The 27,997-nt window shown below is 48.8% G+C and overlaps 10 protein-coding genes across 10 annotated transcripts; 6 read left to right on the top strand and 4 right to left on the bottom strand.

The window, feature by feature from the left end:
- On the top strand, positions 1–1,825 carry BT62DRAFT_925107 (uncharacterized protein). Its single transcript, XM_043184721.1, has 4 exons — positions 1–218; positions 271–438; positions 498–1,295; positions 1,347–1,825. The coding sequence occupies exons 1-4, from the start codon at positions 59–61 to the stop codon at positions 1,646–1,648; spliced, it is 1,428 nt and encodes a 475-aa protein (XP_043046050.1). The 5' UTR covers positions 1–58; the 3' UTR covers positions 1,649–1,825.
- On the bottom strand, positions 1,687–4,651 carry BT62DRAFT_939528 (nucleolar complex-associated protein 3). Its single transcript, XM_043187718.1, has 8 exons — positions 4,603–4,651; positions 4,330–4,553; positions 3,734–4,283; positions 3,409–3,688; positions 3,226–3,356; positions 2,796–3,170; positions 2,474–2,741; positions 1,687–2,418 (listed from the first exon to the last, which is right to left on the bottom strand). The coding sequence occupies exons 1-8, from the start codon at positions 4,642–4,644 to the stop codon at positions 1,919–1,921; spliced, it is 2,370 nt and encodes a 789-aa protein (XP_043046049.1). The 5' UTR covers positions 4,645–4,651; the 3' UTR covers positions 1,687–1,918.
- A 61-nt stretch (positions 4,652–4,712) lies between these two features.
- Positions 4,713–12,167, top strand: BT62DRAFT_939526 (microtubule associated protein). The gene is made up of 15 exons (XM_043187717.1): positions 4,713–5,187; positions 5,243–5,322; positions 5,375–5,700; positions 5,749–6,146; positions 6,199–6,690; positions 6,740–7,087; positions 7,138–7,327; positions 7,378–7,587; positions 7,634–7,963; positions 8,017–9,335; positions 9,384–9,661; positions 9,713–10,795; positions 10,858–11,153; positions 11,208–11,756; positions 11,811–12,167. Exons 1-15 carry the CDS (start codon positions 4,783–4,785, stop codon positions 12,029–12,031), a joined length of 6,525 nt encoding a protein of 2,174 aa, XP_043046048.1. The 5' UTR covers positions 4,713–4,782; the 3' UTR covers positions 12,032–12,167.
- Positions 12,168–12,262: 95 nt separating this feature from the next.
- On the top strand, positions 12,263–15,027 carry BT62DRAFT_879577 (glycerol-3-phosphate O-acyltransferase; the record flags this gene model as incomplete). The annotated part of the gene is made up of 9 exons (XM_043182595.1): positions 12,263–12,427; positions 12,487–12,613; positions 12,667–13,053; positions 13,105–13,418; positions 13,474–13,665; positions 13,717–13,873; positions 13,927–14,173; positions 14,220–14,364; positions 14,419–15,027. The coding sequence occupies 9 exons, from the start codon at positions 12,263–12,265 to the stop codon at positions 15,025–15,027; spliced, it is 2,343 nt and encodes a 780-aa protein (XP_043046047.1).
- Positions 15,028–16,431: 1,404 nt separating this feature from the next.
- On the bottom strand, positions 16,432–18,368 carry BT62DRAFT_925102 (methionine aminopeptidase). The gene is given in 14 exon segments (XM_043184720.1): positions 16,432–16,565; positions 16,618–16,721; positions 16,770–16,787; positions 16,842–16,980; positions 17,035–17,182; positions 17,235–17,255; positions 17,309–17,382; positions 17,439–17,590; positions 17,640–17,728; positions 17,799–17,918; positions 17,971–18,035; positions 18,052–18,066; positions 18,144–18,196; positions 18,242–18,368. The coding sequence occupies 14 exon segments, from the start codon at positions 18,257–18,259 to the stop codon at positions 16,511–16,513; spliced, it is 1,071 nt and encodes a 356-aa protein (XP_043046046.1). The 5' UTR covers positions 18,260–18,368; the 3' UTR covers positions 16,432–16,510.
- Positions 18,369–18,432: 64 nt separating this feature from the next.
- Positions 18,433–19,808, bottom strand: BT62DRAFT_989686 (uncharacterized protein). The gene is made up of 2 exons (XM_043190173.1): positions 19,552–19,808; positions 18,433–19,495 (listed from the first exon to the last, which is right to left on the bottom strand). Exon 2 carries the CDS (start codon positions 19,412–19,414, stop codon positions 18,794–18,796), a length of 621 nt encoding a protein of 206 aa, XP_043046045.1. The 5' UTR covers positions 19,415–19,495; positions 19,552–19,808; the 3' UTR covers positions 18,433–18,793.
- A 784-nt stretch (positions 19,809–20,592) lies between these two features.
- On the top strand, positions 20,593–22,449 carry BT62DRAFT_1014919 (nagb/rpia/CoA transferase-like protein; the record flags this gene model as incomplete). Its single annotated transcript, XM_043178228.1, has 9 exons — positions 20,593–20,670; positions 20,730–20,787; positions 20,842–20,981; positions 21,038–21,157; positions 21,213–21,285; positions 21,338–21,371; positions 21,428–21,640; positions 21,706–21,966; positions 22,020–22,449. The coding sequence occupies 9 exons, from the start codon at positions 20,593–20,595 to the stop codon at positions 22,108–22,110; spliced, it is 1,068 nt and encodes a 355-aa protein (XP_043046044.1). The 3' UTR covers positions 22,111–22,449.
- Positions 22,305–23,512, top strand: BT62DRAFT_8027 (uncharacterized protein). Its single transcript, XM_043182340.1, has 8 exons — positions 22,305–22,592; positions 22,651–22,682; positions 22,759–22,805; positions 22,858–22,900; positions 22,954–22,965; positions 23,022–23,107; positions 23,164–23,186; positions 23,240–23,512. The coding sequence occupies exons 1-8, from the start codon at positions 22,499–22,501 to the stop codon at positions 23,305–23,307; spliced, it is 405 nt and encodes a 134-aa protein (XP_043046043.1). The 5' UTR covers positions 22,305–22,498; the 3' UTR covers positions 23,308–23,512.
- Positions 23,513–23,818: 306 nt separating this feature from the next.
- BT62DRAFT_925099 (cyclin-like protein) lies at positions 23,819–25,303 on the top strand. The gene is made up of 7 exons (XM_043184719.1): positions 23,819–24,023; positions 24,070–24,151; positions 24,200–24,331; positions 24,381–24,550; positions 24,603–24,841; positions 24,891–24,967; positions 25,016–25,303. Exons 1-7 carry the CDS (start codon positions 23,839–23,841, stop codon positions 25,214–25,216), a joined length of 1,086 nt encoding a protein of 361 aa, XP_043046042.1. The 5' UTR covers positions 23,819–23,838; the 3' UTR covers positions 25,217–25,303.
- A 237-nt stretch (positions 25,304–25,540) lies between these two features.
- On the bottom strand, positions 25,541–27,455 carry BT62DRAFT_925097 (uncharacterized protein). The gene is made up of 9 exons (XM_043184718.1): positions 27,091–27,455; positions 26,893–27,037; positions 26,825–26,841; positions 26,500–26,771; positions 26,384–26,446; positions 26,244–26,328; positions 26,069–26,193; positions 25,914–26,013; positions 25,541–25,858 (listed from the first exon to the last, which is right to left on the bottom strand). Exons 1-9 carry the CDS (start codon positions 27,314–27,316, stop codon positions 25,611–25,613), a joined length of 1,281 nt encoding a protein of 426 aa, XP_043046041.1. The 5' UTR covers positions 27,317–27,455; the 3' UTR covers positions 25,541–25,610.
- Positions 27,456–27,997: the final 542 nt, after the last annotated feature.

Raw genomic sequence — 27,997 nt, 5'->3', positions numbered from 1 at the left:
CCCCCAACCCGCCCGCTGCTCTGCCTGTTTCCCCTCCCCCTCCCCATATATTCATGACATGTCCCTTCCTTCTATGGCCACCTCGGGCTCTACTAAGACGCGTAAAACAGACCATTCAGCAAAGTCTCTTACCCCCCAGCGCAAGCACCGCAAACTTTTGAAGGATGGGAGTGGTACAGAGGTATGGCCTGAGGGCATAGAGAAGGTGTTCGTCGAGGGTACAGCCTTTCCCTCATCACCACACGTGTCTTTGCTCAACTTGATCGATAGGTCTCCGTCAGTACTGGCAGTCACCTTGGGCCACCTACTCTCGCGGCCGAAGTCGTTGGCGAAATCAGTTCTTGGTTGACTATTTGCAAAGAGCCGGCATCACAAGAACCAAGAAGCAGGTCGCTAGTCACATCCAGGTGCTACGGAATATGTGGAAGGGCGAACAAGGTATGTTTCCACCCTGACATCCTGTGCACCGAACCATATGCTCACTCTATTTTCGTCAGAGTTTCACTTGGTGGCGGGCGGCGAAGAGCTCTTCCTCGAGGCCGGTTTATTGGGATCCGTTAAGACGGAAGACCAGCACGAATTGACTCTCATTCCCCTGGAATTTGATGATACCGATACGGCCTCGTCCCAGTCGTCACCGAACTTCTCAGATTTTACCTCCGAGTTCCCGTCGTCTCCTTCGGGCGCCTCTCAGTTATACGTATTTGATTCTTATTCCCCCGATATCTCAGTTGCCTCGCTTACATCGTCCCCCGAGCAACCCATTTCCCCCATCCTCTCGTCCCCCAAGCAATATGACGCGACATTGCCATCCGAGCAGGCGGGTCCTTCCCGACTTCATTCTTCCCCTTTTATAAAGTCAGCTCAGATGGGTGGATGGCAAAACATGCAGACCGCGCCTAGTATGAACGTACCGTCATCCCGCGGTTTTGATAACCGGGTTACGAGACTGGAATTGTTGGCGGACGGCATGGCACCTTTCAGTGTTAGAGTCGACGCCTTGGTTCCCCGTGCGCAGTCCCCGGGTCCAGTTCCTACCCTCTCACTCAAGGTCAAACTAAGCCTTGCGTCTATCAGCGATATTCGGAGTCCTCCCACGCTCCACGGTTTTGCCGCGACAGTATGTTTTTCCAATGTCTGGACCACGTACGGCAAGTGTGCTACCAAAGTTTACGCTGGCGGTGTATGTATATCGGAAGAACTCGAGGCTATCCAAGTCAGTAGTGTCGACGTCGGAGTTGTGAACGCTGTGCTTCCCGACTCATCCCTGACGCGGTGTCGGTGGTTAGACGCATGTAAGTGATCCCCGCTTCAACTTCGGAGTGCCTGCTGATGTTTGTAAATAGCTGTCCAGACCGCCCTTACCCAAGAGATTATCGTAGACAATACTACTCTCCTTTTAGTCGTTTACGACTTGGATCGGAATCCACCAGGTAGTTTGCCCCGTGCTGAACTCATTGGTTTCCGGAAGTACCGGCCTTCAGGTAGCGCTTACGCTTCGAATACATCTCAAACCTATTCTCCTCCCCGCCTTTCGTATTCTCAGTCCCTCTTTCCCACATATAATGGTTCGACCCCGCCATCACTGTCTTGCGCCTTGACCCCGTCCTCTATAAAACCCGTAATATCTACTTCGTCATCTTTCTAAACTGGTTTATGGATTCTTTTACATATCACATACGGACTAAAGGTTGTGTTGTATTATATCATTTTCTCGTCGTACTTAGCATTAGTTTTCTCTAATAAAACTAGCTTACTTTTCTATTTTTGAACTAACGGCCGCCTGGCAACTCATAATTTACCCCAGTGGAACTACCACACTAATAGAATACCTTAGGGTAGTTTAATAAGAAGCACGGTGAGGAAGTCCATTTGCTCCATCGAAGAACGCATTGGATGGAAATGATTATTATGTACATCATTGACCGCATGCGTGTGCTAGGAGCTTCTGCGCTTCTGCTCGAACGCTTGCATCACAGTAATTATCCCGTAACGCGTACAATTCCCAAAAAGTCGTGCCGAACGGATTGCACAATTGTGGATCGTCAATATCAGGACGATAAACACCGTCAAGACTGCGCTCCTCAGTGAAAAGCAATGATTGCAATTTCTCGTCTTTCAGAAGTAATCCGCCGACGATGCTTAGCGTGCGAAGGGTGACAGCAGGAGGCCAATGAAAGGCAGCGCCAAGCAGACGCTTTGCAAATGCCGCCGAACGCCAGGATGGAGCCATAGTACCTATCGTTCGTGGGGAGAATATGACGTTGAGAGCTCGGAATAACTTGTCAGCTAAAGATTTTTCCGTTCGACCTGGACTCCCCGGAGGTGTAGAGTCGATATTAGGCATCAGGCTAAGCGGCTGGAGTAAGGCGTATAGGTGCGTGATAAAATCGCCTAGATCAATGTTCAAAGCTTCTCCTGAATCAAATTAAAAGTTAGCATGGAATTCTCGGACATTAAAGAATGTCCTGACCTTGACCTGACAGAAGGTCAAAGGCAGTAATGATGCAGAGTAAACGATGATGAATGAAAATTTCGTCTGCGCCTTCCTCATCTGCTGGCGTGGTATCCCGTTCAATAAGACCTTTCAAAACTCGCAAGAGGTCCTTGAAGAAGTCGACATTGACGAGGTGGGAGTATTTTGAAACACCCTCCAACGCCGCTGGAAGGAGTGGAGTCGGCGTGGGGAACTTCAGAATGCTGAAATAGAGAACGAAAAGGAGTTTCAGGGTCTCAGTTTGCTATAAAATGTCCTTTAGCCAGTGAACATCAAGTTCCCACGAAATGAGCCTTACAGTGTTAGATCGTTCCTCGATGTCAACTTCCGCTGCTGCTTCACGGAATTCTCGTTCGATTTCTTTCCTTTCCTTCATGATTTTTTTCACTTTTTTGCTAAGGTGCGGGGCATCACTCGGTTTCCTTTTCCCAGGGCCTGAGTGCTTCGCTTTCCCCCTCGTAGGCATATTTTTGTCAACTTTTGAGTTTGATGCCCGCACACCAAGCTCAGTCTTCAGGCGAAGGAAGAGTAGACATGAGAGGACTTTCGGGTTGACGTTGTAGTGTTTCTCTTTCACCATGCGGTTTATCAACCGAACCAATTCCAATGATGGTTCTCCAGTCAGGTCCGCACAGAAAACCTTGATGATTGAGTCAAGGCATAGATCAGAGCACTGGTCGAAACTATTCGATAAGTGGTACCAAGAGTAAGGGGCTAGAATAACAAACATTATCCCAAGACTTCTTACTCAGTCGTCCTACGATACATCCCATGAGATTAATCCTGAAATTGAAATGAGTCGCTGAGGTCAACAAAGTACACATGCATTGAAGTGCGACCTCGGCGAGTTCACCGCGTGCTACGAGAAAGGGTCAGGTGAGTATCATATAAGAAATTACATAGCTAGTCACCTTTTGATTCCGCCTCTAGCACTCGAAGATATGATTGATACACACCAACCAGACCTTGCTCCCAGTCCCGAGTCTTGGCAACCAGTTGGCTAACATTCTCGGCCTTTTCCTTGTCGGTAAGGGAACGTACGTGATATCCAGGAATAATGTCAACAAAGACGGCGAGCTGGGATAACATTGCAAGTTTGCGAATTAACGGATCATTGGGAACGGGATCAGGATGGGTAGGACTGGAAACCTGCTCCAAAGAAAAGACGTGCAGTCGTCTCAGGAGACCTAGCTATGATGAGTTAGACTGATAACATGTAACTACACGGCGACATACGCTGGACTCAGGATCCGAAATGATGTCCTGGCATATATGAGCTATTTGGTTTTTTGCTTCTTGTATTCGCGCCTTTCTGGACGTCCTGGTGATAACATCAATAATGGCGGCACGGCCAAACCGTGCACCAGTTGAAACATCATCGACTCTTCGAGACGACTGGGCCACAGGGAGGGATTCCTCTTCTTCCTGAACGTTATCCTCCGAGTCCTCACTATCAACAATAGTTAACTTTCTGCCAAGTTCCTGCACTCTACCATCGGTGAGCTTGATCGGTAAACGCTGAATGCTCTTTTGTTCTGACTGTTGGAAGACTTGGGAGATACGAGGGGCCGTTTCGTATGACATCTCTGCGTCTGAATCTGGGGCTGACAAATGGTGTACATCGGAGTCATCGCCCACGTTTTCAGAGTCAAAGTTATCGTCAATACCAGAGGTCCAAGAGCCGTCGTCTTCAGCATCAGAGTTGACGGCGGGTAGGTCATCGTTATCCTTCCTCGGTCGTCGGGGTTTATTCATCTGGTGCAACCGTATGGTTTCCTTTTTACTTCTGAGAGAAAATGAGCCCATGTTTGGCAAAGAGACGTGGAAGTTACCGAGAGATTTCAGCCTGGTGAAGACGACTTAAAAATGCAACAGAACGGCCATAGCCATTCAGCAGATCCGCATCCTGGTCGGATATACTTGAGTCTTCATCCCCCTCGGGGATGGGAATGACAAGACGGTCTGCAGCTTTTTCTTTCCCCTTCATCTTCACACTCTGTTTTGCGGATTTCGACTTATCACCATGATCCGCCAGTTTTCTTCGCTTGGACGGCTTCTGGGAGAAATGTAAGACACAAATTGCTCATATGTATAAGGTAATTTACCTGTGAAGAAGGTCCCGACCGCTTCCCCGTTTTCAAGCCCATGGCAGAAGGACCAAACTATTTGATCATTTAAAAATCTGTCCCAAACAGGTCTCATCACGTGCTGTAGCCTCGACCCTTCAACGCTTGCCAGTCAACGTTATTTCTGTGTTCTAAAGGTTCAGCATTCTCCCTTCGGTCATGGATGGGCCACCGCCACCGGAGGAGGATTTCTCTACTCTCCCAATATCCGAGCGTCTCTCTCACAAGAACTGGAAAGCTCGTGTCAGCGCATACGAATCCCTAGTCAAAACTTTCCAAACTACCGCGTCCGACAGTGATCCTGCATTCAAGCCTTATATTAATAATCCAGATCTGTTGAGGAAGATAGCAACTGACTCTAATGCTGTTGCTCAGGAGAAGGGCGTGGAGTGTTTGGTGGCATTTGTCAAATACGCTGGCGAAACTGCAGTGAGAACAAGAGAGGTTGTTGTACCCGCTCTGGTGGAAAAATGTTTGGGTTCTTCGCGTGCTGGCACGAAAGTACAAGCCCTTGCATTGACGCTGCAGTACGTGGAGGTCGAGAATGGCGGTGCCGGGGTTGTGGTGCGTCCAACATCAGTTCATCTTATCCCTACGACATCGAGCATTCTGTCTGTAGGCAGATATCATACCGGGTCTAGGAGCTAAACTGCCCAAGACAGTTTCAGGATGTGTTCTGGCTCTTAAAGAGATCGTACGGTAGGTATTGGTCCCAGTCACCTCTTACTTTCAAGCTAATACGATATGACAGGATGTTTGGAATCCAGGCTACCCCTCCTCCTCCGATTCTCAAGATTTTGCCCAAGATATTTTCTCATTCCGACAAGACCGTTCGCGCTGAAGGGACGGCACTTGCGCAGACTCTATACCAATATGTAGGTCCCGGCATTGAGCCGTGGTTAACGGACCTCAAGCCCGTACAAGTCAAGGAGTTGAAAGAATCATTCGACGCAATGGACAATGATGGTAAGGGAAAAGGAACCTTAAAACCCGAGCGATTAACTCGGGCGGCCGCGCGGGATGTTGAGCTTGCGGAGGTAGCCAGTGGCGGTGATGCCGTCGACGCTGTTGAAGAAGGTGAGTTTGGTCTTCCAAACACGACGCATGACTTTGAATATGCAGTAGAGCCGGCGACCATGGATCCTCGTGCTTTCGCTGAACCAGTGGATATTGTACCTAAGTTGCCTCCTGCATTGCAAGCAGGACTGACGTCGTCGAAATGGAAAGAACGGAAAGAGGTTCTTGATGACCTCTCCGCTCTCCTTTCTACCACTCCTCGAATCAAGGAAGCGTCAGAATTGGGGGACCTCGCAAAGTCTTTAGCAACCTGCATTCAGAAGGACGCAAATATCAACTGCGTTATGACGGCCGCTGCATGCATGCAGTCACTCGCCAAGGGCATGATGTCATCGTTTGCCAGATATCGGGAGACGGTTGTGCCTCTGATGTTAGAGAGGCTGAAGGAACGCAAGGTAACTGTTACCGATTCGATAGGCTTAGCTCTGGACGCGATATTTTTTACAGTAAGTTAAGATTTTTTTCCAGTTACAGCAAAGACGGCTGATATTTTTCCAGACCACTCTAGCTGATATCATCCCTGACCTTGGGACAGCTCTATCTTCCAAGAATCCTCAGGTCAAAGAAGGGACCCTGAAATTTCTTGGCCGATCATTGGCGTCTGCCACTTCTCCAATACAGCCTCCTCAGGTCAAACCATTAGCGGAAACTCTCGCTACACTCCTAGAAGACAGTTTTGAGGGCGCTAGAAATGAAGCTGCCAATTGCCTAGGTACGCTGATGAAGATGGTAGGGGAGAGACCGTTGAATGCTGTGGTGGAAGCGGTTGTGGATGTCAGGAAAGCCAAGATTAAAGAGGCATACGAGAGGGTTACGGTTAAGTGCAAAGCCGGTGGTGCAGCGCCACCCAGAGCACCACCTGCTGTACCACCCCCGGCAGCTGCCCCGAAGAAGAAGCTGCCTGCGCCAAAGTCTGTCGTCGTAGAAAGTGAAACCTTGGAGTCACTTCCGCTCAAGAAACCTTCAGCAAAGCCTCCTGCACGACTTCTGGTACGTATTAAACCGGTCGTCGGTGGCTTATGATTTAATTTTGCGTTAGGCCCGAACACAGGGTTCCGGAGGCACTCCTGCCGCTGCCGCTGCAGCGCCTCCTCCCAAGAAAGTCCCGCCACCGGCCACCGCAAAATCAGCGAAACCACAAGCACCTAGCGCACCCGGGGCACTAGATACTTTCAAATTCAAGCATACGCCCGAAGACGCGGAGGCCCTTGCAGCTGATGCAATACCCTCTTCACTATTAAGCAATCTGTCCGATGCGAATTGGAAAACCAGATTGGCCGCCCTAGACGAAATGTCGACTTGGCTCGATGGCGTGATTAACGATTTAGATGCAGAGGTTTTAGTTCGAGCCCTAGCGAAAAAGGGCTGGTCGGAGAAGAATTTTCAGGTGTGTTTTCTCGTTAACCAGTACGCAATCGCTGTACTGAAGGGCCTCAGGTATCATCCAAAATATATGGAATATGTGCCACCCTCTCTGCGCGGTGTCCCTCATTTGGGAGATCTTGCGTCGCATTGTGTGTCCCTCATATGAGCGAAAAGTTGGGGGATATGAAGCTGAAGAAACCTGCCGGCGACGCTCTTATCTCTTTTGCGGAGAGTACATCGTTGCAATTCATCTTGAATCAAGGTAATCGCTATATCGGTATCATGCAGCCACCAAACTGACCAATCGACTAGCTTATGAACCCCTGTCAAGGCAAAAGGCTCCCAAAGTTCTGGCTGACGCTATCGGCTGGATGAATGTTGCGTTGACCGAGTTTGGCATCAATGGACTGTCCCTCCGCAATCTCATCGATTTTCTCAAGGGCGCATTACAAAACTCCAATGCCACTGTTAGAACCAGCGCCACAAAAACCCTTGTAACGGTCAAATTATTCGCTGGATCAAGTATGTACTTCGCTGCCACACAAAATACAAAACTGACTTATACCAGGCATCAAGGATTTACTGGAAGATCTCAATCCTCAGCTATTCAACACTATAACCGCAGAATTTGACAAGGTTGAAGGTCAAGCACTTCCAGATCCTACCCGGACGTCGACCGATGCAACCGATGCGCCCGTAGCATCCTCTGGTGGGGGATCAGGACCTGTCGACGCGTTAGATGACCTCTTTCCTCGAGTTGAAGTGGACGGACTCCTCAAAGGAACAACAATTCTAGCGGATGCCAAGAGCGATGCCTGGAAAATAAAGAAGGAGGCGCTGGAAACGTTCCAAACTATTTTGGACCAAGGTAGCAACAAGCGACTTAAACCAAACATAGGTAGGCTACTCGTGGGTTTCTAGTTCAGATGAAACTGATTTGCTATATTGCAGGCGAGATATCCCAGGTCCTCAAAGCGAGAGTCACAGACACTAACAAAGCTGTTCAAATGCTTGCACTCGACATTGTGGGGCGTATTGCTACGGGTATGGGCAAGCCATTTGAGAGGCAATGTCGATTTTTCGTTCACCCAGTAACGACTGTTCTGTCCGATCAGAAGGCACCTATCAGGGCAGCCGCTCTGCAGACGTTGAGTGCCATTGCCAACGCGTGTGACGGTCTCGAATCCATGGTTCCAGGTATACATACTGGCCTTGAAACATCCAATCCTATGCAAAAAGGTACATTGTTGCATTGGATAGCTGACTGGTTCAAAGAGCACCCGCCGCCGTCTTCGCTCGACTTGAGCACCTGGGCGCCGCCCATCGTTGTGTCTCTAGACGATCGGAATGCAGACGTTCGCAAGGCTGCACAAGCTCTTTTACCGTCTTTAATTGTATGCGCTGGATTCGACTATGTGATGCAGCAGACAAACTCTTTGAAGCCTGCTTCTCGTGGAAGTGCAATCCCGCTCATACAAGCTGCTCGTTCAGCGGTTTCCCCTACTCTGCCTATAACTGCGGCCTTGACACAGCCGCCTAAGGCCTCTAAATCTCTCCAAAAGGTAGCAGCACCAGAGTTACCTTCGTCCAGCTCTCCTCCTGGTTCGCCTGGCCCGTCGGCTCCTGCATCCAGAACGGGGAGCAAGATTTCAGGTGTGAGGCGCAAGCTGCCTCAAGGGAATCGTCCAGAGTCTCGAAGCGAGAGTCCCCCAGAACCCGCGGTTTCACGCGCGTTGAAAGCTCCATCTGGAGCACTAAAACGCCCAGGTGCATCTTCTGCTCTAGCCCGGCCTCCAGTCGCCCAAATTCCTCCCCTTACAACTTCTTCGCCTCTTTTTGGCACAAACCCAGACAGCAGAAAGGCTAGATGCGGGAAGGACTCCCACAAGTGGGTTAACGAAGGCGGGCCCACACGTAAAGACCTAGCGGATCTTTTACAGAACCAAATGGAACCTCACGCAACCAAGGAACTTATTGGACGCTTGTTCAGTCATGATCACAATGCCGTCAATGACCATGTAACCGGTCTGACAATAATGTGTGAGCTATACAACAGCCCACAATTAGGTGACGACTTGGTAGAAAGTATTTGCCTCGCGAATTTTGATCTTCCCCTGAAGTATGCATCCATCAAAGCCCATGAACCCCAGCCCAATCTCATATCCAAATGTCTTGAAATTGTCGAGACGGTTTTGGCCTTCCTCCGTATGGTCAATCAACAACTCACCGATAACGAAGCACTGTGTTTCATACCAACTATCATTTTCAAGGTTAGTCCGGTCATTTTACTTGTCGTACACAAGCTGACCCATTTTCAGCTGGGCGATGCCAGGGAACAAGTGCGTGCGAGAGTACAACAAATAATCCAAGATCTACCCAAGGTCTATGCTTATAGCCGAGTCTTTCAGCTTCTATCGGACTATGGTTTAAAGTCCAAAGTGGCGAAGACACGACAAGGATCCTTGGATGAGATGGGTAGTATTCTCAGAAAATCGGGAATGGGCGCATGTGAACCATCCAAGACGTTTCCGGTGATCGCTGCAATGATCTCTGATAAAGATTCCCAAGTCCGGAAATCAGCTCTTGGTGCTCTGAGGTGAGTAGTTCGGTTTACTGATCGCGTGCAGCTTGCTTACTTGGCTGATAGTGAGGGGTACATGCTCGTAGGCGAGAAGGTTTGGTCTCTCATAGGCCCGTTACCTCCCAAAGACAAGACCCAGCTGGAGGAACGCCTGCGCCGCGTCGCCGGTCCTAGCAGTCACGAAAAAATCGAACCGCTGGCGCCACCTCAAATAGCTCGTCTGACTGGTATTCCTAGACCAGGTTCACCTGCTACTAACTCAAGAATCGCGGGTATACCACGACCGGCATCTCCCGCGACCAGTTCAAGATACACAGGAATTCCCCGCCCTGGCTCTCCTGTGACAAACTCCAGAATTGGAGGTCTTCCTCGTCCAGCCAGCCCGGCTTCAAGGCTGGCAAGACCTGTGTCTCCTGTTCGTCAGCGACCCTCATCCCCATCTACCTCCGGCCCTGGGTCAAGTACTCCGTCCCGTTTAACGCGTCCGCCAATCGCCGCACCTCAGTCTCCAACAGGGCTCACTCGACCGAAGAGCTTGCTTCCGTCACGTTTGGGTCGGCCTCGTCCTCACTATAATCTCCCTGTCAGTGCGGACGAGTCTCCAGAGGACGAAGCCGAAGAACATGTCAACGGATTTGAGGTCCCTGGCAAACCCACCCACGCTACCAACTCAGGAACATCGTCATTAGAAGAATCATCGGATATCACCGTCACCATATCCAGCATCTTAAGCAGCGATCCGTCAAGAAGCGTGGACGCTCTTAAGAAGGTCCAAAGAATTTTATCTTCCGGCCCGGATGCTGCCCCCTTTTCTGCTCAGTATCGAGAACTTGCAGAGCATGTTGAAGGGCTGATAGAAACCATCACCCTACAGATGGCCCATATATTCGAGCGGCCAGATGACCTTATTCTGGATGAGAACTTCAGGCTAGCTAAGCATCTCATTCAGACGTTGAACAATTTTTGTGATCACTCATTCCTTGCTGAATCATTGACCGTCGACATACTTACCTCTTTGCTGGAAGAGCTCACGCTCCGCCTCTTGGAGACTGACGACAGCTATATCAAGAAGATTAAAGACCTCTCGCGTTTTATCAACATGATTATATTGCGACTATTCGCCACTGGACGGAGGATGTCCATCTTTAGGTAAAACAAATCGGAATGCTTGTCTTGGCTTGTATTTATTCCGCTAACTACTTTCATTTTAGGGCTCTTTTCAACCTTCTCCTCCAAGTGGTAAAGCCTTTCCCAAGTAATGGCACGACGCCCGACTCAAGGGAAGCCAAAGTCGCTGAGCTGGTTCTCAAATGTATTTGGAAATTGGCCCGTAACATCCCTCAGGATCTTTCTGAACATAAATTGGACCCGGTGGAACTTTTCCCTGCTATCGAGCATTTCTTGCAGTCCGTACCGCCCAACGAGTGGCGTGCTCGCTCCACCAATAAGGTTCCTTGCGGGGATATGCCTTTGAGGACTGTAAAAGTTATAATCCAACACGTTGTCGGTGCGTTCCGTCCCGTATTTAGGACGCTAGCAACATATTAACAATATGCTTCAGCACACTATGGAGACGACGTGTACGATCTGCTCTCCGCGTCATTTGACGATCCTTCAGCGACCATTGTATATCCATACGTATACCGAATCTTGAACTCAAGTAACCGGGCGAACCCCGAGGCTCCTCGCCAGAACGGTGAAGAATCTGGTGCACCTCGCCCGGTCTCGATGACATCCAGTCGGCCTATGTCCCCTCAAGAAGCTGTGTCAGAGGCAACATCTCATCCGTCACCTAGTCATAGATCAAGTCCTAGCGCTTCCTCTATGAACGGAAATGGTATTCTACCTCCACCGACAGAGGAGCCCGACCCGGACGTCCAACTACTGACCATCATTGGCCATATTTCAAGTGAGACTACGGGGGCATTGCACAAAGAGGGGATCACGGAGCTCCATCATTTTCTGAAAGCATACCCACACAAAAGACCCAGGGTGGAAAAAATGCTCGAATCTACCGGCGCCGCGTTTCGGAAGTATATCAATCGTGCGCTTGCGAGTAGGGCAGCTGAGGACCAAGAGCGTGATGTTGCAGTTTCAGATGCTTTTGACAGTACGTTGCTCTCCCCGATGTCCGTGAGGAGTGTGACCCATTAATTCTCAACAGAGTTGCAAAGTAATCGCCCAGGAACGTCGGGCTCATCTCGTATCGTTGAAACATCTCCAATGTCTCCGACATCACCACAGCAGAAGAGTACAGAACTTCCGGTCAATCAAGATAGGCTGTCGAGACTTCACGACCTATTTCACTATCGATCTAGTACGCTGAGCAATGGGTCGTCACAAGGATATAGTGCGCCTTCGGAGACGAAAAACTCACTGAACTAGACTTTGGCGTAGATAGTAGATAGCCTCTAGTCTTCCACTTCCTGCTCTCTATCTGACATTTGCATTCTGTACACTGAATCAATTTGCATGACTGTAATACATATTACGATATCATATTTGGGTGTGTTGAGCACGGGGATCTTGAAGCCTGAAAGTGGAAATATGACATAGGGTAGATTGAGCTTCGCCCCCATCCTTATTTTTGCCCCAAAGTCTCTCTTCATTACCACCATGGCCAAGGTAGTAACCAAGCACCCCCGCCTCTCTTACGATGCTGCCATGCTCTTCTGGCGCATTGTTACCCAGATATTCTTTCGCGAGGTCCGACCCAGAGGTGCATTCAATATACCACGTTCAGGGCCCGTAATATTCGTTGGGGCACCTCACAGTAACCAGGTAATTCTTGGTTGGTTTTTGTATGTTTTTCAGGTCTGTTGATCTTTTCGTATCTCCAGTTTCTCGATCCCCTTCTGCTGAGTCTCGAAGTCTACAAGGAGACACATCGCCATGTCCAATTTCTTACGGCAGCGAAGAGTATGCAAAGGAAGGCGGTTGGGTTCTTCAGTCGGATGATGGAAAGTAGTACGTATGATAAGTTCACAGTACCGATTTTTGCTTTCTCAGTTTTGTCTTAGTCCCGGTGGCTCGTGCTGCTGATTCTGCCAGTCCCGGTACTGGAAGATTGCGAATCTCTCCTGATGATCCATGCATTGTATTGGGCGACGGAACTCGGTTCCTATCCGAATTGTCGCCAAGGATGCAAATCATGCTTCCCAAATCTGTCAACTCGTTGGTCGCCGAAGTTGTGGAAGTTGTATCCGATACCGAGTTGAAAGTGAAACGCGAATTTGGTGGTGAGAAAGGGACAGCAAAGGTCCGAGACAAGATTACCGAACTGGAGGCTGCAGGAGAGAAAGGAGGTCTTCCATTCAAAAAGCTCCCTTTTGTGGACCAGCAAGAAATGTACCGATACGTTTATGAGTGCTTACAAAACAACGGGAGCATTGGCATTTTCCCTGAAGGTGCGTCCTTTCCAGCGTTTACGGTAGTACCCTCCTAACAACTTGATTCAGGTGGTAGTCACGATCGAACTGATTTACTCCCTTTGAAGGCCGGTGTCTCTATAATGGCTTTGGGTGCCATGGCGAACAACCCCGACGTTCGAGTGAAAATTGTTCCTGTAGGATTGTCCTACTTCCATGCTCACCGCTTCCGCTCCCGCGCAGTTGTGGAATTTGGCGGCGCTCTAGATGTTCCTGAGGAATTAGTGGAAATGTTCAAACAAGGAGGCACTCAGAAGCGCGAAGCCGTTGCGAAATTTTTGGACCTCGTTTATGACGCGCTCAAAACTGTCACAGTTCGGGCTCCCGATTATGACACCCTCATGGTAAGCCAGGCCTGCATCGATTGTGAATACCATAGTTGAAAAATTGCCTCATCAGTTGATTCAAGCGGCGAGGAGACTGTACAAAACACCAGGTCAGCACCTGACGTTAGGTCAGGTTGTTGAGTTGAACAGGCGGTTATTGGAAGGATACACACATTTTAAGGATGAACCTCGAGTAGTGAAACTTCGGAAAAACGTACTGAAGTACAACCGCCTTCTTCGAGATCTTGGTCTCCGAGACCACCAGGTCAGTTTCAAACCGAAGTCGCTTCACACCGATTCTGAGGCCCGTATGTAGGTCCCCCGAGCGGTTAAGGCTAGCTGGGCGACCTTAGGTCTTCTGGGATACCGGATTGCTCTGCTATTAGTTTGGAGTATTTTGGCCCTACCAGGGACAATACTGAACGGCCCAATGTTCATCATTGCGTCTGTCCTTTCTCGAAAGAAAGCCAAAGGTACGAAGTGTTTTCGCTGCATCTACCATCTGTGTTGCTCATGTGCACTGCAGAGGCTCTAGCTGAATCCGTCGTCAAAATTGCGGCTCGTGACGTGTTAGCGACCTGGAAAGTTTTAATATCTCTAGGTGTTGCTCCCTTACTGTATGGTTTCTATGCGTTTGTTGCCACGCTTTGGTCCATTCGCGTGAATTCCCCCCTCAAATGGAGAATAGCCACACCTTTCATGGTGATTTTGTCCTTGCCCTTTATGAATTTTGCAGCTCTGAAATTCGGCGAGGCTGGGATGGACGTTTTGAAGTATGTTCCATCTTCCTGTATCTACCTCTCACTAAGTATTGCCCAGATCTTTGAGACCACTGATCGTGGCACTCGTCCCAGGCCAACAGCGATCCCTTGACAAATTGAAAGCTATGCGTACTCAATTATCCAATGAGGTCGTGGATGTCATCAACGATTTTGGACCCAAACTGTACGAAGATTTTAATGAGGTCAGTGCAGTCCTGATATCATGATCCATCTCCTGATAGCAAGTTCGGATACAGACACGAATGTTGCCTACCTCCAGTGTACCTTCTTCCAGTGGAAAGTCTGGCCTGTGGAGAAGAACGAGTAGTACGGGGGCTGTCGATGCTCAAGGTCTGGGTCTCATTCATCCCATGACATGGATCGATGAACGTCTTTTTGGATGGAGTCGGAGTGCCCGTCGTGGAACTAGTGCTTGGAGTGGAGGCGATGAAACTAGTAGAGTTGGCACCCCCGAAGACTCGGACGAAGAGGATGCCGGTGACTACGATAATGTCCTTGGCTATTTACCGGGACAAGATGGCCAGTCTAGCGCAAGCTACAAAGCACGAAGTCGGGCAAACTCGTACGCTGATCTACAACGAATGCGACTCTCCCCTCTGCAACCTATGGCAGCCCCCCCGAAATTCTATCAAAACGAGACGACAAGTCCCACGTCTTCGACGACAGAATTAGATGGGATACATTTCCGTAGAGGCCGTAGGAATCGTAAGTCCAGTCTATCAGATGGCGTTCCAGTGGAACGCATTGCTTCTGTCGACCGTGGGGAAAGCTTCAACGCTGCAACAAGTCATCTGAATGATGAGATACGGCTGAGAAAGGAGGGTGGGTCAGAACACCACGGGTGACTTGTCTTGTCGCCTTGGGGTCTAGCCGTGTAAATACTTCAATTAGTATATTCATGTCTTTTTTTAACGGATTTCATCTTGCACTGTACAGTTTCTTGATCAGTTGGCTCATAGAACCTCATTCTCTCAATCTCAAGAATGCCTTTCAACTTGTATGTTTCTAGGAATTCGAACTTGCAGAGGATACGATTGGATGCTCAGATCACGCACTCGAGGGGACATCTGCCGATTGATTTATCCCAGAACAGTTTGATGCTCCTGCCATTGTTCGGAATCCTTGCAGTCCGAGCGCTCCAGTAGAAATCATGATACTACGCTGTAGAGTCACCTTCGCTCGTAACATCATCCTCGTGCTAGTTGAGAAGGTCGCATTATTAGCTAGTGTCATTTTGTCGTACTACTGGTTTACCGTTTGGCGTAGACACTGCCGCTGGTAGTCCGGTGCTGACTCAATATTATGGGAAAAGTGTTTTGGTATTCACTAATATGCTATCACATTTCTTAAATCTGAATATGAGAATGAACCGTCACTGTCCCGTGTTCTTAGCCGTAGTCTCTAGGCATCGTTATCTTCCGAGGCAGTCTTGCACATATGAATCTATCTTGACCTCACGTTATCCTAGACTTGGCACAGAAAACAAAGGAATGTTCGCGGAAACGAGTTGAATGAGCGACCTGAAGAGAGGGTCAGGCTGGTGTATGGGAGATCGCAACGTCCGATGGAAAAGTATACAGGGTTCTCGGTGGATTCGGTGGATTCCATCGATATTTCGGTGCTTAATATTTAACTGACACGTTTCATTCGGACGCGATGCTATGGAGCCATTCATTTCTCACCGCGCCTGGCGATTCCGGAGATGAAAGCCAACAGATTGAGATAAGAACTCAGGGATGGAACCAGTTTCGCAAAGTAATCTTCACCGGGTGCAGCAAGAATCTGGATAGGGAGGGAAAGTTTGAGGGCGTAAAGGGCACGGCACTCTGACTGTAGCGAATGGATGAAGCTTGAGGGGTTTGTTTGATGTCATTTTGGTCCAGGTTCGCATCGTTCGGATTCTAGAGCACCGTGTAGCCCTAGCGGACAAGCTTTCAAAGCTCCATTGATTTCCCCATAGGGTCAGCCTCGTCAGAGATTATCCTTACTTCGGAAATTTTGCCCAATCAACTTGTTTTGAGGTACACAATCTCCGTCCCTCGTACACGGTTCGATCCAAAAACACTAGCCTCACCGATCCTCGCATTAAATTCATGACTTACAGGAGAGATGAGCCCTCTTCTTAGTAATGGAACAAAGAAAAACTACATTGGTAGTCCGAATCTCTTGACTGGCATCTCCGAAGAAGGCGCAGATCTAGATACGCGCACATGAATTAGTATGTTCACAACTGGGGAGTCATTAGACTCAGACTCAAAAAAGGTACCAGCCATGTGGTTCTGTTCAGTCGGCAGACGATAGAGACAAACCAAAGTGTTCTAGAGGCTGTTATAGATCCCGTTTCTTTCCCGCCGTCAAGACTTCTACACCGGTCTCTGTGATTCTATGGCGAAAATTTTAGTTCATGGGTGTGAACAACGCGATCTAGAACATACAAGAGGGTATCCTCAAACTGCGCGCTCTTCTTCCCATCCACGGTCGTAGCGGTCCAGTTGTCAGGCCAATGAACGTCGCCCCAGTTGTGACCCGAGTTGATCATCTAGAAAGAAGATAAGACTCCATCGATTTGAAGACAGGCTGAACTGACGGGTTCTATTGTAAAAACCTATGCAACCCGTTTACTGGCGTTCCGTACCCAGGAAAGAATTGAAATACATACCATGCCTGCCTTCATAGTTCCGACGGCTTTGTTCTTGGCATAATGTGGTATATTTGGAGAACAGTGGAAAAAGTCATTGATTCCGTGACCCGTGTAGGATCGCACCACCGCGCAACCGTTGGAACGCGCAATGGGTTCTCTGAGAACGAGGCGTGAACAAAAAGAAGTTTTTACAGACCATGGAGGCGCTTACATGATTTTTCCCAAGTCACGGAACAAAGCACCTGGCTTGCAGAGCTTGATGGCCTCATCTAAGCATTCGCGAGTGGTGCGGATGAGCTTTTTGGCATCCTCATCTATTTCACCTACTGCGTATGTTTCATTCAGATCTCCGTGATAGCCTGGAACCGGGGATGAATGCACTGAGGAGAGGGAAGATAAAGTTTTACGCACCATTATAGTACAGAGTGACATCTGCAAATTCCCGTGGGCAAGTGTCGCCAAATCGATGAAATGAATGAACATACCAATATTTATGATATCGCCATTCTTGAGTTTCCGTCTGTCGGGAATCCCATGACAGATGACTTCGTTAATAGATCTATTACACCCGACAGGCTATAGCAGCAATTACTGATGACCGATGCAGTAACTTACGTGCAGACGGACTTTGGAAAGTTACGGTAATTCAGAGGTGATGGATACGCGTTGCGCTCGATGCATGCGTTGTGGACGATTTCATCTAGCTCGTCTGTCGTAACACCGGGTTTGACGTGCGAAGCAGCGAGATCCAGTACCTCTCGAGCCAGCTGACTTGGGTTTGTTTCGGAGGTTGGCCAGGAAAGGACGAACACATACCCTGCAAACCGTTCTCATCTTATCTTGTTCCTCCTTGGAGAGTATTTTCGGAGGTTGGCCGGCAGCCCTAACTTCGGCCATGGGCTTTCCTGTGCGGCAGAAGGGACAGTTAAGCTTACATAGTCGTCCTTATTTGACGAACAAAAGTCATGACCCTACCGTCGTCAGCGTACTCTGGTCGGGGGATGTGATCCGGGACTTTTCTTTTTGCAGAGAGGGGATACATGGGACGCATGGAGCCGGTGTATTCATAGTTTGGGAACGGGTTGTACGAACCATCTGGCGACAAGATGGATGGATAAAACACGGACGACGAAACACAACGACGGACCTTCTACGGCATCGCCAGCCGCGTCCTTTGCGGCAGCAAGGGTATGAATGATTTTGTGTGTTTTCTAGGCAGACGAGTCGTCAATTGATGGGTCCAGACGGTGCATGGAGCGAGGACTTGCCCCTGGGATAACATAAGGACGGTTGCCAGGATAAATTACGGACAACACTCACATCCAGTCTTGAAGCATTCCTGACCGCAAAAGTAGGAGCCGCGAATGCCTAGCCTGGGCGATGTGAGACTCTGGCACCTCGCCGCATGGATCGCTTACTTGTTGCAGGTCGGACATTCCAGCTTTGAAGGCGGATTACCGTTGGGACATGTGGTGCTCTGGCAGAGGATTGCTGGCTGGGACATGGCCGCAAGAGCAACGAGCCTTGTCTGGACCGAAAGGGCAGGAGACAAAAAAATTATCACACGTCCAAACGGATCTAGTTTCCATCTATAATTTCATCAAGCTGGGTTCTGCCTAAACTTGTAATTTATTGTAAATAACCAGAGGCTACCATATTACTCGACGAGTACCGTATCTGAAAGCTACGGAAAACAAAACTGGATAATACATACTGTGAATCGAATTAGATGCTGGAATAGATCAAAGTGCAGTGAAATTTTAATTTACGTGCGTCAAGTGAAGTCAGTCAGTAAATATAACGGATCTAAGTAAGTAGCAAGTGGTGATGCAAGATTGGAAAGCAATATGTGACAGCAACGATGCAAGAGAGAATTAAGCGCGGTGGAGCATACGATTAGTGTACGGGTGATATTGGTGGTATTATGGGAGCAGTTGTCGATTACGGCGTCAAGGTAAATGGTAACAGTTTCACTGCCGGATGACCTGGAGCGAATACGAGAGTGCGGTGTCGCTGCATGCACGACGCAGGTCCCTGAAGCGGTCGATACCCACGACTCTGACAAGCTGGCGCTCGTTCTTGTTGACCCACGAGTCAGGCGGCAACCCACGGGTTGTCCTGTAGATGCCCTGACCTGGCATGTGTTCCTCAAAGACAAGCGTGACCATTCCTGGAAGGAGACACTGCAGAAGGTAGAGGATATCGGCAATGGGAGGACAGATCTTGCGGACCGACTCGAAGATATCACTGTGAAAGACCATCTGCCATTGGACGCGTCGGTCGGGCGAGAAGAAGGAGCTCGCATGGACAGGGAGCTGGAGCTTGAGCGGTGGGCCAGCAGGGTGGCCGGTAGTTGAGCTCCAGATAGAGCCGTTCTCGAGGGTAAAGAGCATACGACTGTCTCGTTGAACCTCTCGCCACTTGTGCTCGACCACCAGCTGCTGCTTCAGATGCTCGAACCACGGCTGTGCACGCGCATAGGTCGCTCCCAAAGCGTCTGCCGTCGTCAGCGACATCCGAGTCCGCCTCGCCCATTCATCCATGTTCTTGACATCAGGTGAGAAAACGACTTCGGCTGGCTTCGGCGACATATTCAGTACGGTGCGCGACGGACTGGAAGGCTGGAACAAAATCACTGCTTTGCAAGGCAGCGGTGAAGATTATAACGCGTTCTGCAAAGCATGTCAGCGATGCCGCCGCAGGTCCAAGCGTTCCAATGTTCACGCACGAGGTAGAAAAAATAAAAAGCCTGGCGATGCACAGGCAGCAGGCGACAAAATAGGTGCCAGCAAAGCAAGCAAGACGAAGAAATGACAATTATGTGAAGAACGACGACGACGACGACGAAGAGAGGCCGACGCTGTCAATGTGAGGAATGGAAACAGGAGGACGGCATAATTTCCCGGAGGGGGGGGGGTTATATAGGGCGCAGCAAAGCGGGAAGGGAAAAAAAACAATATTTATCCACTAGCATTTTCTTCACCGTTACACGTGTATTTTGCGCCGATGTCGTCTTCCCTTTTCTGGACGATCGGGTTGCCATTAAGTTTTTCTCACATCGGCATTCCCTTTCTAGGATAGTTCCTGACCCAAGTGACGGCAAATTAGGCCCCATTCTTCTTGATTGTATCCAAATCCAGTTCCGTAATTGGCGCTCGGAAGCGCATTCGCTAATTCTGCCCGCATTGATGCCTGCCATTGAACCTATCATAATTCGCTGACATGGCCCTTGTCTCTCGGATTGGCCATTTCCGTTTGACTGGCCTTTATACTATGGCCGTAGCTGGGCGCAATGGTCAATAAATAATACAATACTTTTTCCCCAAGCAACTAATTTGCTCGGAGGCAGATCTGGCCCGATTTCGCGTACCGTTCGTTACCTTGCCAACCTCATTGCAGTTTGAAACTTATTGAGCGGGGAATAATGTCGTTCTGAGGCACAAGGGTCAGGCCGCTCAGGAAGCGCTGTATCTTATTTTTTATGCACTTGACCGCCCTAACGTTGCGGCATTTCTACTGAAGGGATGGATATATAAATGGGATATCGGGCGCCGAGGAAGAATATATTCATTCCTTGCATCGCCACAATATACCGTTGCCGGCCTCTCAAATGTCCAGATTTGCCCTTCCAGATGAGCAGCACGCCGGGACAGTCCTAGGCTAGAGCCTGAGCGTGAGGCGAGGGTCGCGGAAATACTGGTGGCGTATCACGTGACACGTGTGACTGGAAACATTCCTTCAGACACCCCTCACTGGCACGTCGGACTCGATGCCTTCTCATTTCTGGCCTGTAGGCCAACCTTTTGACATATGTAGTGCCTTCAATCGTCTCTTGCAGGACGAGCAAGTGGGTCTTCTTCCCTTCTCTAGTCGAAGCCCGAGGCTCACTTACGCTACCATGTCAAGGTGTCAACCCCCCTTGCTGCGATCCTTGCTCTCGCGGAATTAATGGAACATTCTTCTGGTGCGTACCCAAGGGGCCCTTAAGGTCTAACGCTTCTCAATTTCGATGTCTCAGCGGGGACTATGTTTGAATTGGTGAAAGAACTCAAAGCCGGTGCCGAGAATCTCAAGAAACAATCGTCAAATTACATCAGCTTGAATGCGGGCTGCGAGCTGTTCATCGAGTTTGTCACTTTGTTCCCCCATGACGCGTCCGTAAGTGTTCTCATTTCGATTCTTTTTGTTCCCTTCTTACCCGAGCGTTCATCAAGAGTTTCTCAGAGCTCAAGACCGAACTGATACGGCAAGGGCATCAGTACGTCACTCAGGCGCTTAGTTATCGCGCAAAGATTGCAGAGCTTGCATTCGACTTTATAAAGGATGATTCGGTGGTCAGTCCTTTTCCTATCAGGAACATTCTTTTGTGGTGACATTTGGCTTGACAAGATACTTACACATTCGTATTCGAGAGTCGTGATGCAAACGCTGTTATGGGCTCATAAACGGAAGCGAATATCAGGTAGAATGGCCCATCAATAATACGGTCCATCATCAGCTCATATTTAGCATAGTCTTCGTTACAGAGGCAAGACCCCGTGGCCTAGGGTACGTCGATTCTTCCTCCGGCCTTTTGCTAACGTCTTCTCATTAATATTCCTCAGCATTAAGACCGCAGAAAATTTAATGGCTGCCGGAATTCCTACTACCGTGATTCTTGATTCTGCAGTTGCGTATTGCATGGACATGGTCGATTTTGTTCTCGTTGGATCCGAAGCTGTGGTCGAGAGTGGCGGACTCATTAATGCTGTCGGCAGCAACCAGATAGCAATCATTGCAAAAGCCGCGAATAAACCCTTTTACGCTCTCGCAGAAAGGTGCCATGTGACGATCGACAAACCTTTTTTTTTTTTTTGCTATGCTTCTGACGTCCTTTACACAGCTACAAGTTCCACCGGCTGTTCCCATTGTCGCAATATGATCTGCCAAGTCATACTCCGGACCTACTTTCCTTCTCTCTACCCAAGGGTCGGCACCTTCGCAACTCGTCCGTTAATCCGTCTCCGAAACCGTTATTTGTCTCCGGCGGATCAACTTTGGAGTCATCAGCCCTCGAAGATGTGAACACCTCGGATTCTGCCGCAAAGATCAAGATCAGTCAAGAACAAATCGCCCGAAATAATCCAAGTGTAGATTATACCAGGTCCGTCGCCTTGTCTTCCGATTTTCCCTTTGTTAACAGAAGCTCTCGCTTAGACCCGATCTCATCTCGCTGGTGTTCTCGGATGTAGGCAGCTTGACTCCGGAGGGAGTAAGTCAGTACCTTGTCGGAATGTTCGCAGGGTAATCGAGTATATTCCAATTTCTTTTGCTGCATTCCAAAGCCTCCGCCGTTCTGGACTCTCTGAGTGAACGGACGCCTGCGTTCTGAATGTGGGACACTGTCTACAGTAGGTGCCGTACTTTCCTTCGGGAAAGATCACAAGAGCAAATTCGAAGTGATGCAACTAGCATTGGGGGTGGTCCCTTGGCCCCTTGGGCATTAGTCGTCGATCAGACGAAATCGGCGATTGACGAAAAACAAACACTCGGGGTAAAGAATTACAGTATCGGATTGTTGGATAACCAAGTCGACGTCGGGTACCTGTTTCGTTCTGTTCCGACACGCGGAATCCACAAGAACTGTGAAAGCGTGGACCGTCATCATGTATTAACTTTTTAGCAGGGTGAAACTGATGTCACCACTAGCAATCGAAGACGAAGGGTTAGTTATGAAGCACGTACCCGATGGTAGGACGGATCTCGACTGTCTAGGTGCGGTTCTTTTTAGTGAGCTCTCAAGAGTTCTTGATTTCGAGCGGGCCGAGCCTGATCAGAGACCAATCAGTACCCATTATTTTACTTTCAGATGATATATCGGTGCGTTTGAGGGCTATATAAGTTCTACCGTCCAGGCCTTTACTTTGGATCAACGCCTCGCCTTCATCTCTACAAGTCTTTTATAACGAACTACATTCCAACGAACATGTGTAGATGGAGGCAGTCAGTCTGGATGTTTGCTTCGCTGGTTGTTTGCCTTCACGCCTTGTTACAGAGTGCAAAATACGTACAGCCAATGCGGCCACGTTGTACGCTTAGTAGGTCTCAGCGCCAGCAATACCTGTGATTTTTCTCATGTACTTTGATATAGCCCGACGAAATGGTCCGTCCCATCATAGAAAGCAGCGATATCGTTGCTTGAAAATTTTTTATATTTAGATTTATTGCGACGACCGATTTTGCAAGTTCTCTGCCGCTCATCCTTCGAATTGCGGACCCAACTGTTCAAAGACCTGTTGGCAACGGTAAGTTTTTATATTTCCTGGACGTTCTACGCCACGTTGAGGCGCGGTTATTTCAGACGACAGTTTCCTGAACAGTACAGTGAGTTGCATTTCAAAAGGCTTGCCTCGGCCGAAGGTTGACATGTATGGTAGATCCTTTAATTAACAGCAGTTGCCCGAGTTGCAAGGCCGGCGCTAGTGGCAGTGGCAGACGATACTGAATTCAATACGGACGAGGAACGAGGTAATAATTGGCGGATGCCTAGCACGCTGTACGGTGAAAGAGATGCCCAATTGACGCGTGGTACTCTGTTATTTAGAGTGGGGTATATAATGTTAACACCGACGAACCAGTTACGACTCACAAGGGTTACTTACAAAATACAATGACATATTCTGTATTGCGACCGAGATGAAACGCAGGTGATGGAGCGGAACAACCTGATTTGGGCACTTAATTTGGAAAAAAGTTTGTGCGAAGCTTGAAGTTTGAAGGGTAAAAGGTTACCTATCTTCCGGTTAGCTCCCCACTTGGTAAGAGACAAGTTGACACGCTTCTAATATCAAGATGGAAAGGAAATCGGTGTATATTTGGACAGAGCATTCCGTCGTTTGGCAAGAGGGTAGATAACGTAGTAATAGCTGAGAAGGAAGAAACGACACGATGAGCGAGTCCCCCCGCGCCAAGCTGCAAGTGGAAATGTCACATTCTGTCACGGTATTTGATATACGCTCCTCTCCGAGGCCCAGTAATGCCAAAGGACATCCAGGCAGGCCAAGCATCCCAGGTTGCCCGTCCAAATGCTCCCAAGTCCCAGTGGCTCTTCCCCCTTGATGCTCTGCGGTCAACTCCATCAGCTGGCTCCCTAGAAAAGCAGCTCTACGACCGGGCTAGGGGGGTCGAGTTCCTTTACCGTCTCGGGTCTTCACTGCAATTGTTAGCTCTATTTCTAAACTTCGGTACCGTTCTGATCAGGTCACAGGCCAGCACCGGCAATGTTTACCGCCGCAACATGGTTCCACAGGTTCTACATGCGTTATTCCATGGATGATTATCATCGACAAGTACACTTGCTTGATTACTTGTGTTGCTTGATATGGACCGGGATCTAGGACGTTGCCGCTTCTTGTATATTTTTGGCCACCAAGACAGAGGAATGCGGTCGAAAGCTTCGTGATGTTGCCCGCGTTTGTCAGTCCAAAGTAAGTGGGAAGGACGTGGCTGAAATTCCCGACACTAGCAAGGTTGGTGGCGTCTTCGTGGTTTCCCACTTAGCATTGACCGTGTTTACAGGAAGTCGAGAACTGCCAGACGGCAATCCTACTGACAGAGGAGGTGTTGCTGGAAGCTCTTTGTTTCGATTTTGTGGTTGAAAGTCCCCATGCGGAATTAGTAGACTTATTCAACTCACACGATCCGGATATCTTAGCGCAAGAATATGCGTGGACTATTGCCCACGACTCGTATGTATTATTTCCGTCCCTTTTCCGACTCCATTTACTTGACATTTATTAGGTACCGAACTCCACTCTGTCTATTATATTCTCCCCGCATTATTGCTGCCGCGTGTTTTGTTCTTGCTCAGCGTGTGGTGGACGGCCCAAATTCTTCTTCCCTTGATTCACGCATATCCTCTACCCCTCCATCTGCGTCTCTTCCCACACCGCCCTCTAATAAGCCGCCATCACCAGACCGATCCAGATTTGCCTTGGAGTATTTTGCTTTCAATGAAGAGGAACTTACTTCTCTTGCTGGTTCGAGCTTCGTTGCCGAACATTGCTTACCATCTGAGATACTTGTTAGATACCCTACGCATCCTGATTGAATTCTACTCTGTTCAAGACAACACCATGCATCCGCACCTCTCAACTATTGCCACCGTGAGCACAATATTGTCTTAGGTTGCTCATTCTGACTCTCTTTCCAAGATTCCTGCCCCAACTATCACCCCGCCGCAGGCCAATTTGTACGCTTCCTTTTCACGATTGTCCGGGGTCACTCCCGCGGATTCTTCCCGCCCGGACACTGGTCTTGGACGAACCCCAAATTCATCTCACGGAGGACAGACCCCGGAAGTCAATGATAATTCTCAGACGCCGAATGGCAACCCACTGGATTCTAGCTCGTAAAATGGGACCACGCTAGGCACCCATGATGGACCGTGGGGGACCTACAGACTGTCAATTTGTTATGCCAACCTTAAATCTTGTCCTCGGGGGGGGGGGGGGGGGGGGGGGGGGGGGGGGTGTATTTTCTGGACCTTGCCTAGTAGCTTTCATTTGACTTCATGTGCTGCGAGTTTGTTGCCTGAAAAACTGAATTGGACCACGAAGACGCTCTAGTTCTTGTAATAATTTCACTTGACTGCGGACGCCACATTTCAAGATAAGCGACACTCCCTGAACCACTTTTGGCGAACGATCGAGATCGTAAATCTTAATTATCAAACGGAAGCAAAATGCGGAAGACTTGGCAGTCGACGCGTTATGGACAGATATATTACACTAAAGGTACAGGGCGTGTTTAATAGTAGAATATTCCAGGCTGAGGATCACTGGACCCGTTGTGGAACGAAATAGTTTCTGTCTGCTGCTGCGTTAGGTAATTCGGTACTTCGCTCATGACTTCAGGCAGCTTAGCCATCCAGTTGTGGATGTTGCTACTGATTGCGGTCGGTTCAGGTTTGTTGATCGGGGCCTCCATGTCAAATACACCTGCATCAGACACGAGCGATACGTTGTCGAGCACAACACCTGCTGATGCAGCGTAATCTATGATTTTCATGTCAGACGTCACTTTGGGGACAAATACGAGGAAATTACAGACCTGAACTTTTACCGGTCCAATTGGATTCGGACTGATGATATTCTATAGGGTCATCACTCGGCTCAACAATAATTGGAGGTAAGCCGACAGGTTCTGGAAGCTATGGAACATTTGAGTTCACGAGGATGAAAGATGGCTTCTGGAACGTTACACACTTTGGGAAGGACAAACGTCCTTGATATTCTCATAGCAGAAGCAATCCAGAATGTTAGGCACTCTGCAACACTTGGGTCACTCGAGTCGAAGTCATATATTGGGCTGAAAAAGACTCCCGTCCATCCTGAAATAACGTCGCATGCGGCACATGACGACCGAAAATGAGTAACTTACTCTGAGAAAATGTCCCAAATACCCATTGATCGTATGTAGTCAAGACGAAGAACTGAGATTCGTTTGTCACACACACATCCCACAGCTAGGCATTGGATCAGGGACGTCCGCTTTATCGAAATCAAGGTAGGAATACACACCTTTCCCCATACACGATGCTTACTCTCCAAATAGTCCGTCATACCACCCCGATAAGGAGGGAACTTTACTTCACGTCAGGAGGACATCAATAGAAAGTCTTCGAAAACCCACATACCGCCCGACATTCAACGAACTCCTTCAAATCGGCAGGAGACATTATCCAGGGTGGTTGAAAGGCGATCACTACTGACTTCCTGGTCATCATTTCGAGGGCATCTGGATCAAGCGGAGGTCTCGTCTTCGAGGCCTCGAGCTGGGGTGAGGTCCATAGAAAGTACTGGAAGAGTTCTTTATCACGATCCTGCTTAAGTTTAAAATGCCATGCTTTGGTTTCATTTGGGAAGGCGAGATGGAGTAGGCGTTGAGTGGTCGTCAAAGGAAAGGTATCTATGGGGTAGGTGAGAATCATATGGATAGGCATTCTCCGCAGGTTGACGGACCTAGCCAACCAGCAAACCTATTGGAAATAAGCTTCGAGAGATGAGCACATTATACATAAAGTGCTCACCTGTGGATATCGACAGCTGCAGTATGCCATACATCTGCAATGGCAAAATTGTATGCTGATGGGCACGGCAAGGTCAGGTTCTCGCCGGTCTCCTCATCCAAGTCATTCATCTTGAGAGGCCTGTCTGGAAAGACGCGTTGCGCCCCTGGACAAAATGAAATCAGAACCTCTTCATGTCCTGTGGGTAGAAATACCCACATTGCTTTATCAGAGGCCCTATATTCATAAACGTCTCACAATCAATCATCGATAACCGTCTGTACGGTTCAGGACGAATGTGAAGGCGATTCATGTGAGTCTTGTGGCCAGGAAGAGGTATCTGGGGAGCGTCTGCAACACAAGGCATTTCCGGGAGATAACATTTTGCAGTATACTGCCGAATGTCGTCTGTACCGCGCAGGACAGTAGGGCCGAAGAAAAGCATGATGGAAGTTCGTTATTGGGGTCAACAAGAGTTAGGGATTTTATAACGCCTCAGGAAAAACAATGCATTGGTGGCAAGGATACCGGCCATCTTCGGGGACAAACGATGTACGAGTAGAACAAGGCGCTCTGAGTACAAGGTATCAACTTGGTACCAACAACGTTACCCATAAATGGAGAAGCAATTACCATTTGCAGCACACGACGCCACCGGTTGCGAATATACAAATGCTGGCTCAACAGTGTCAGCCCAGAACGTGTACAGGGCATCTACGGCGAATCTTTCACAGGTGACACTTGATGTCAGAAATAAAATAAAAGTTACACACTACAAGAAGCCTCGTGTTGCAGCACTTAGTGATGACCTTTACAAATAATTCAGCAAGTGGCGTCATTGGAGCGCCTCAACTTGCTGAATTGCTCGTAGGTTAAATAATAAACATGAGATCAAGGAACGTATAAGTAAGCATGGATCATTGCCCAAGTCGCCCAAAGACATTTCTGCAGTCCGAGCACTTTGTAGGGCTGACTCTAATAGGGTTTCTCACAGGGAGTGACATCATGCGTATGCAGTTGGGGGATCGACAGCCTGTAAGTTATGTCATATATCAGATTTACGTCCAGGGCAAGGAGGTCAATACCGCGTACCAATAGGATGAGCATGCCGGCCGCTGAACAGACA

Source organism: Guyanagaster necrorhizus (genome assembly GCF_019112545.1).
Source record: "Guyanagaster necrorhizus MCA 3950 unplaced genomic scaffold BT62scaffold_1, whole genome shotgun sequence".
Taxonomy (NCBI): Eukaryota; Fungi; Basidiomycota; class Agaricomycetes; order Agaricales; family Physalacriaceae; genus Guyanagaster; species Guyanagaster necrorhizus.
The sequence above is the reverse complement of the archived record's forward strand: the minus strand, read 5'-3'. Positions and strand labels throughout refer to the sequence as shown.

What these genes read in the sequence shown, in the direction of transcription:
- BT62DRAFT_925107 (XM_043184721.1), top strand. Translation starts at nt 59, where the DNA reads ATGTCCCTTCCTTCTATGGCCACCTCGGGCTCTACTAAGACGCGTAAA. An exon ending in AGAGAAGGTGTTCGTCGAGG is followed by an intron (nt 219 to 270) that starts GTACAGCCTTTC and finishes CTTGATCGATAG; the next exon opens with GTCTCCGTCAGTACTGGCAG. An exon ending in TATGTGGAAGGGCGAACAAG is followed by an intron (nt 439 to 497) that starts GTATGTTTCCAC and finishes TATTTTCGTCAG; the next exon opens with AGTTTCACTTGGTGGCGGGC.
- BT62DRAFT_939528 (XM_043187718.1), bottom strand. Translation starts at nt 4,644, where the DNA reads ATGGGCTTGAAAACGGGGAAGCGGTCGGGACCTTCTTCACAG. An exon ending in TTTCGGATCCTGAGTCCAGC is followed by an intron (nt 3,689 to 3,733) that starts GTATGTCGCCGT and finishes AACTCATCATAG; the next exon opens with CTAGGTCTCCTGAGACGACT. An exon ending in GTAAGAAGTCTTGGGATAAT is followed by an intron (nt 3,171 to 3,225) that starts GTTTGTTATTCT and finishes AGTTTCGACCAG; the next exon opens with TGCTCTGATCTATGCCTTGA.
- BT62DRAFT_939526 (XM_043187717.1), top strand. Translation starts at nt 4,783, where the DNA reads ATGGATGGGCCACCGCCACCGGAGGAGGATTTCTCTACTCTCCCAATA. An exon ending in TCAGCTCTTGGTGCTCTGAG is followed by an intron (nt 9,662 to 9,712) that starts GTGAGTAGTTCG and finishes CTTGGCTGATAG; the next exon opens with TGAGGGGTACATGCTCGTAG. An exon ending in AGTTTCAGATGCTTTTGACA is followed by an intron (nt 11,757 to 11,810) that starts GTACGTTGCTCT and finishes AATTCTCAACAG; the next exon opens with AGTTGCAAAGTAATCGCCCA.
- BT62DRAFT_925102 (XM_043184720.1), bottom strand. An exon ending in GGCTGGCGATGCCGTAGAAG is followed by an intron (nt 17,919 to 17,970) that starts GTCCGTCGTTGT and finishes TCTTGTCGCCAG; the next exon opens with ATGGTTCGTACAACCCGTTC. An exon ending in TGTCACTCTGTACTATAATG is followed by an intron (nt 17,183 to 17,234) that starts GTGCGTAAAACT and finishes CCCCGGTTCCAG; the next exon opens with GCTATCACGGAGATCTGAAT.
- BT62DRAFT_989686 (XM_043190173.1), bottom strand. Translation starts at nt 19,414, where the DNA reads ATGTCGCCGAAGCCAGCCGAAGTCGTTTTCTCACCTGATGTCAAGAAC.
- BT62DRAFT_8027 (XM_043182340.1), top strand. Translation starts at nt 22,499, where the DNA reads ATGTCACCACTAGCAATCGAAGACGAAGGGTTAGTTATGAAGCACGTA. An exon ending in TCAAAGACCTGTTGGCAACG is followed by an intron (nt 23,108 to 23,163) that starts GTAAGTTTTTAT and finishes CGGTTATTTCAG; the next exon opens with ACGACAGTTTCCTGAACAGT. An exon ending in ACAGTTTCCTGAACAGTACA is followed by an intron (nt 23,187 to 23,239) that starts GTGAGTTGCATT and finishes CATGTATGGTAG; the next exon opens with ATCCTTTAATTAACAGCAGT.
- BT62DRAFT_925099 (XM_043184719.1), top strand. Translation starts at nt 23,839, where the DNA reads ATGCCAAAGGACATCCAGGCAGGCCAAGCATCCCAGGTTGCCCGTCCA. An exon ending in TGGATGATTATCATCGACAA is followed by an intron (nt 24,152 to 24,199) that starts GTACACTTGCTT and finishes ACCGGGATCTAG; the next exon opens with GACGTTGCCGCTTCTTGTAT. An exon ending in TGGACTATTGCCCACGACTC is followed by an intron (nt 24,551 to 24,602) that starts GTATGTATTATT and finishes GACATTTATTAG; the next exon opens with GTACCGAACTCCACTCTGTC.
- BT62DRAFT_925097 (XM_043184718.1), bottom strand. Translation starts at nt 27,316, where the DNA reads ATGCTTTTCTTCGGCCCTACTGTCCTGCGCGGTACAGACGACATTCGG. An exon ending in AGTTCGTTGAATGTCGGGCG is followed by an intron (nt 26,447 to 26,499) that starts GTATGTGGGTTT and finishes CGTGAAGTAAAG; the next exon opens with TTCCCTCCTTATCGGGGTGG. An exon ending in AGCATCGTGTATGGGGAAAG is followed by an intron (nt 26,329 to 26,383) that starts GTGTGTATTCCT and finishes TCCAATGCCTAG; the next exon opens with CTGTGGGATGTGTGTGTGAC.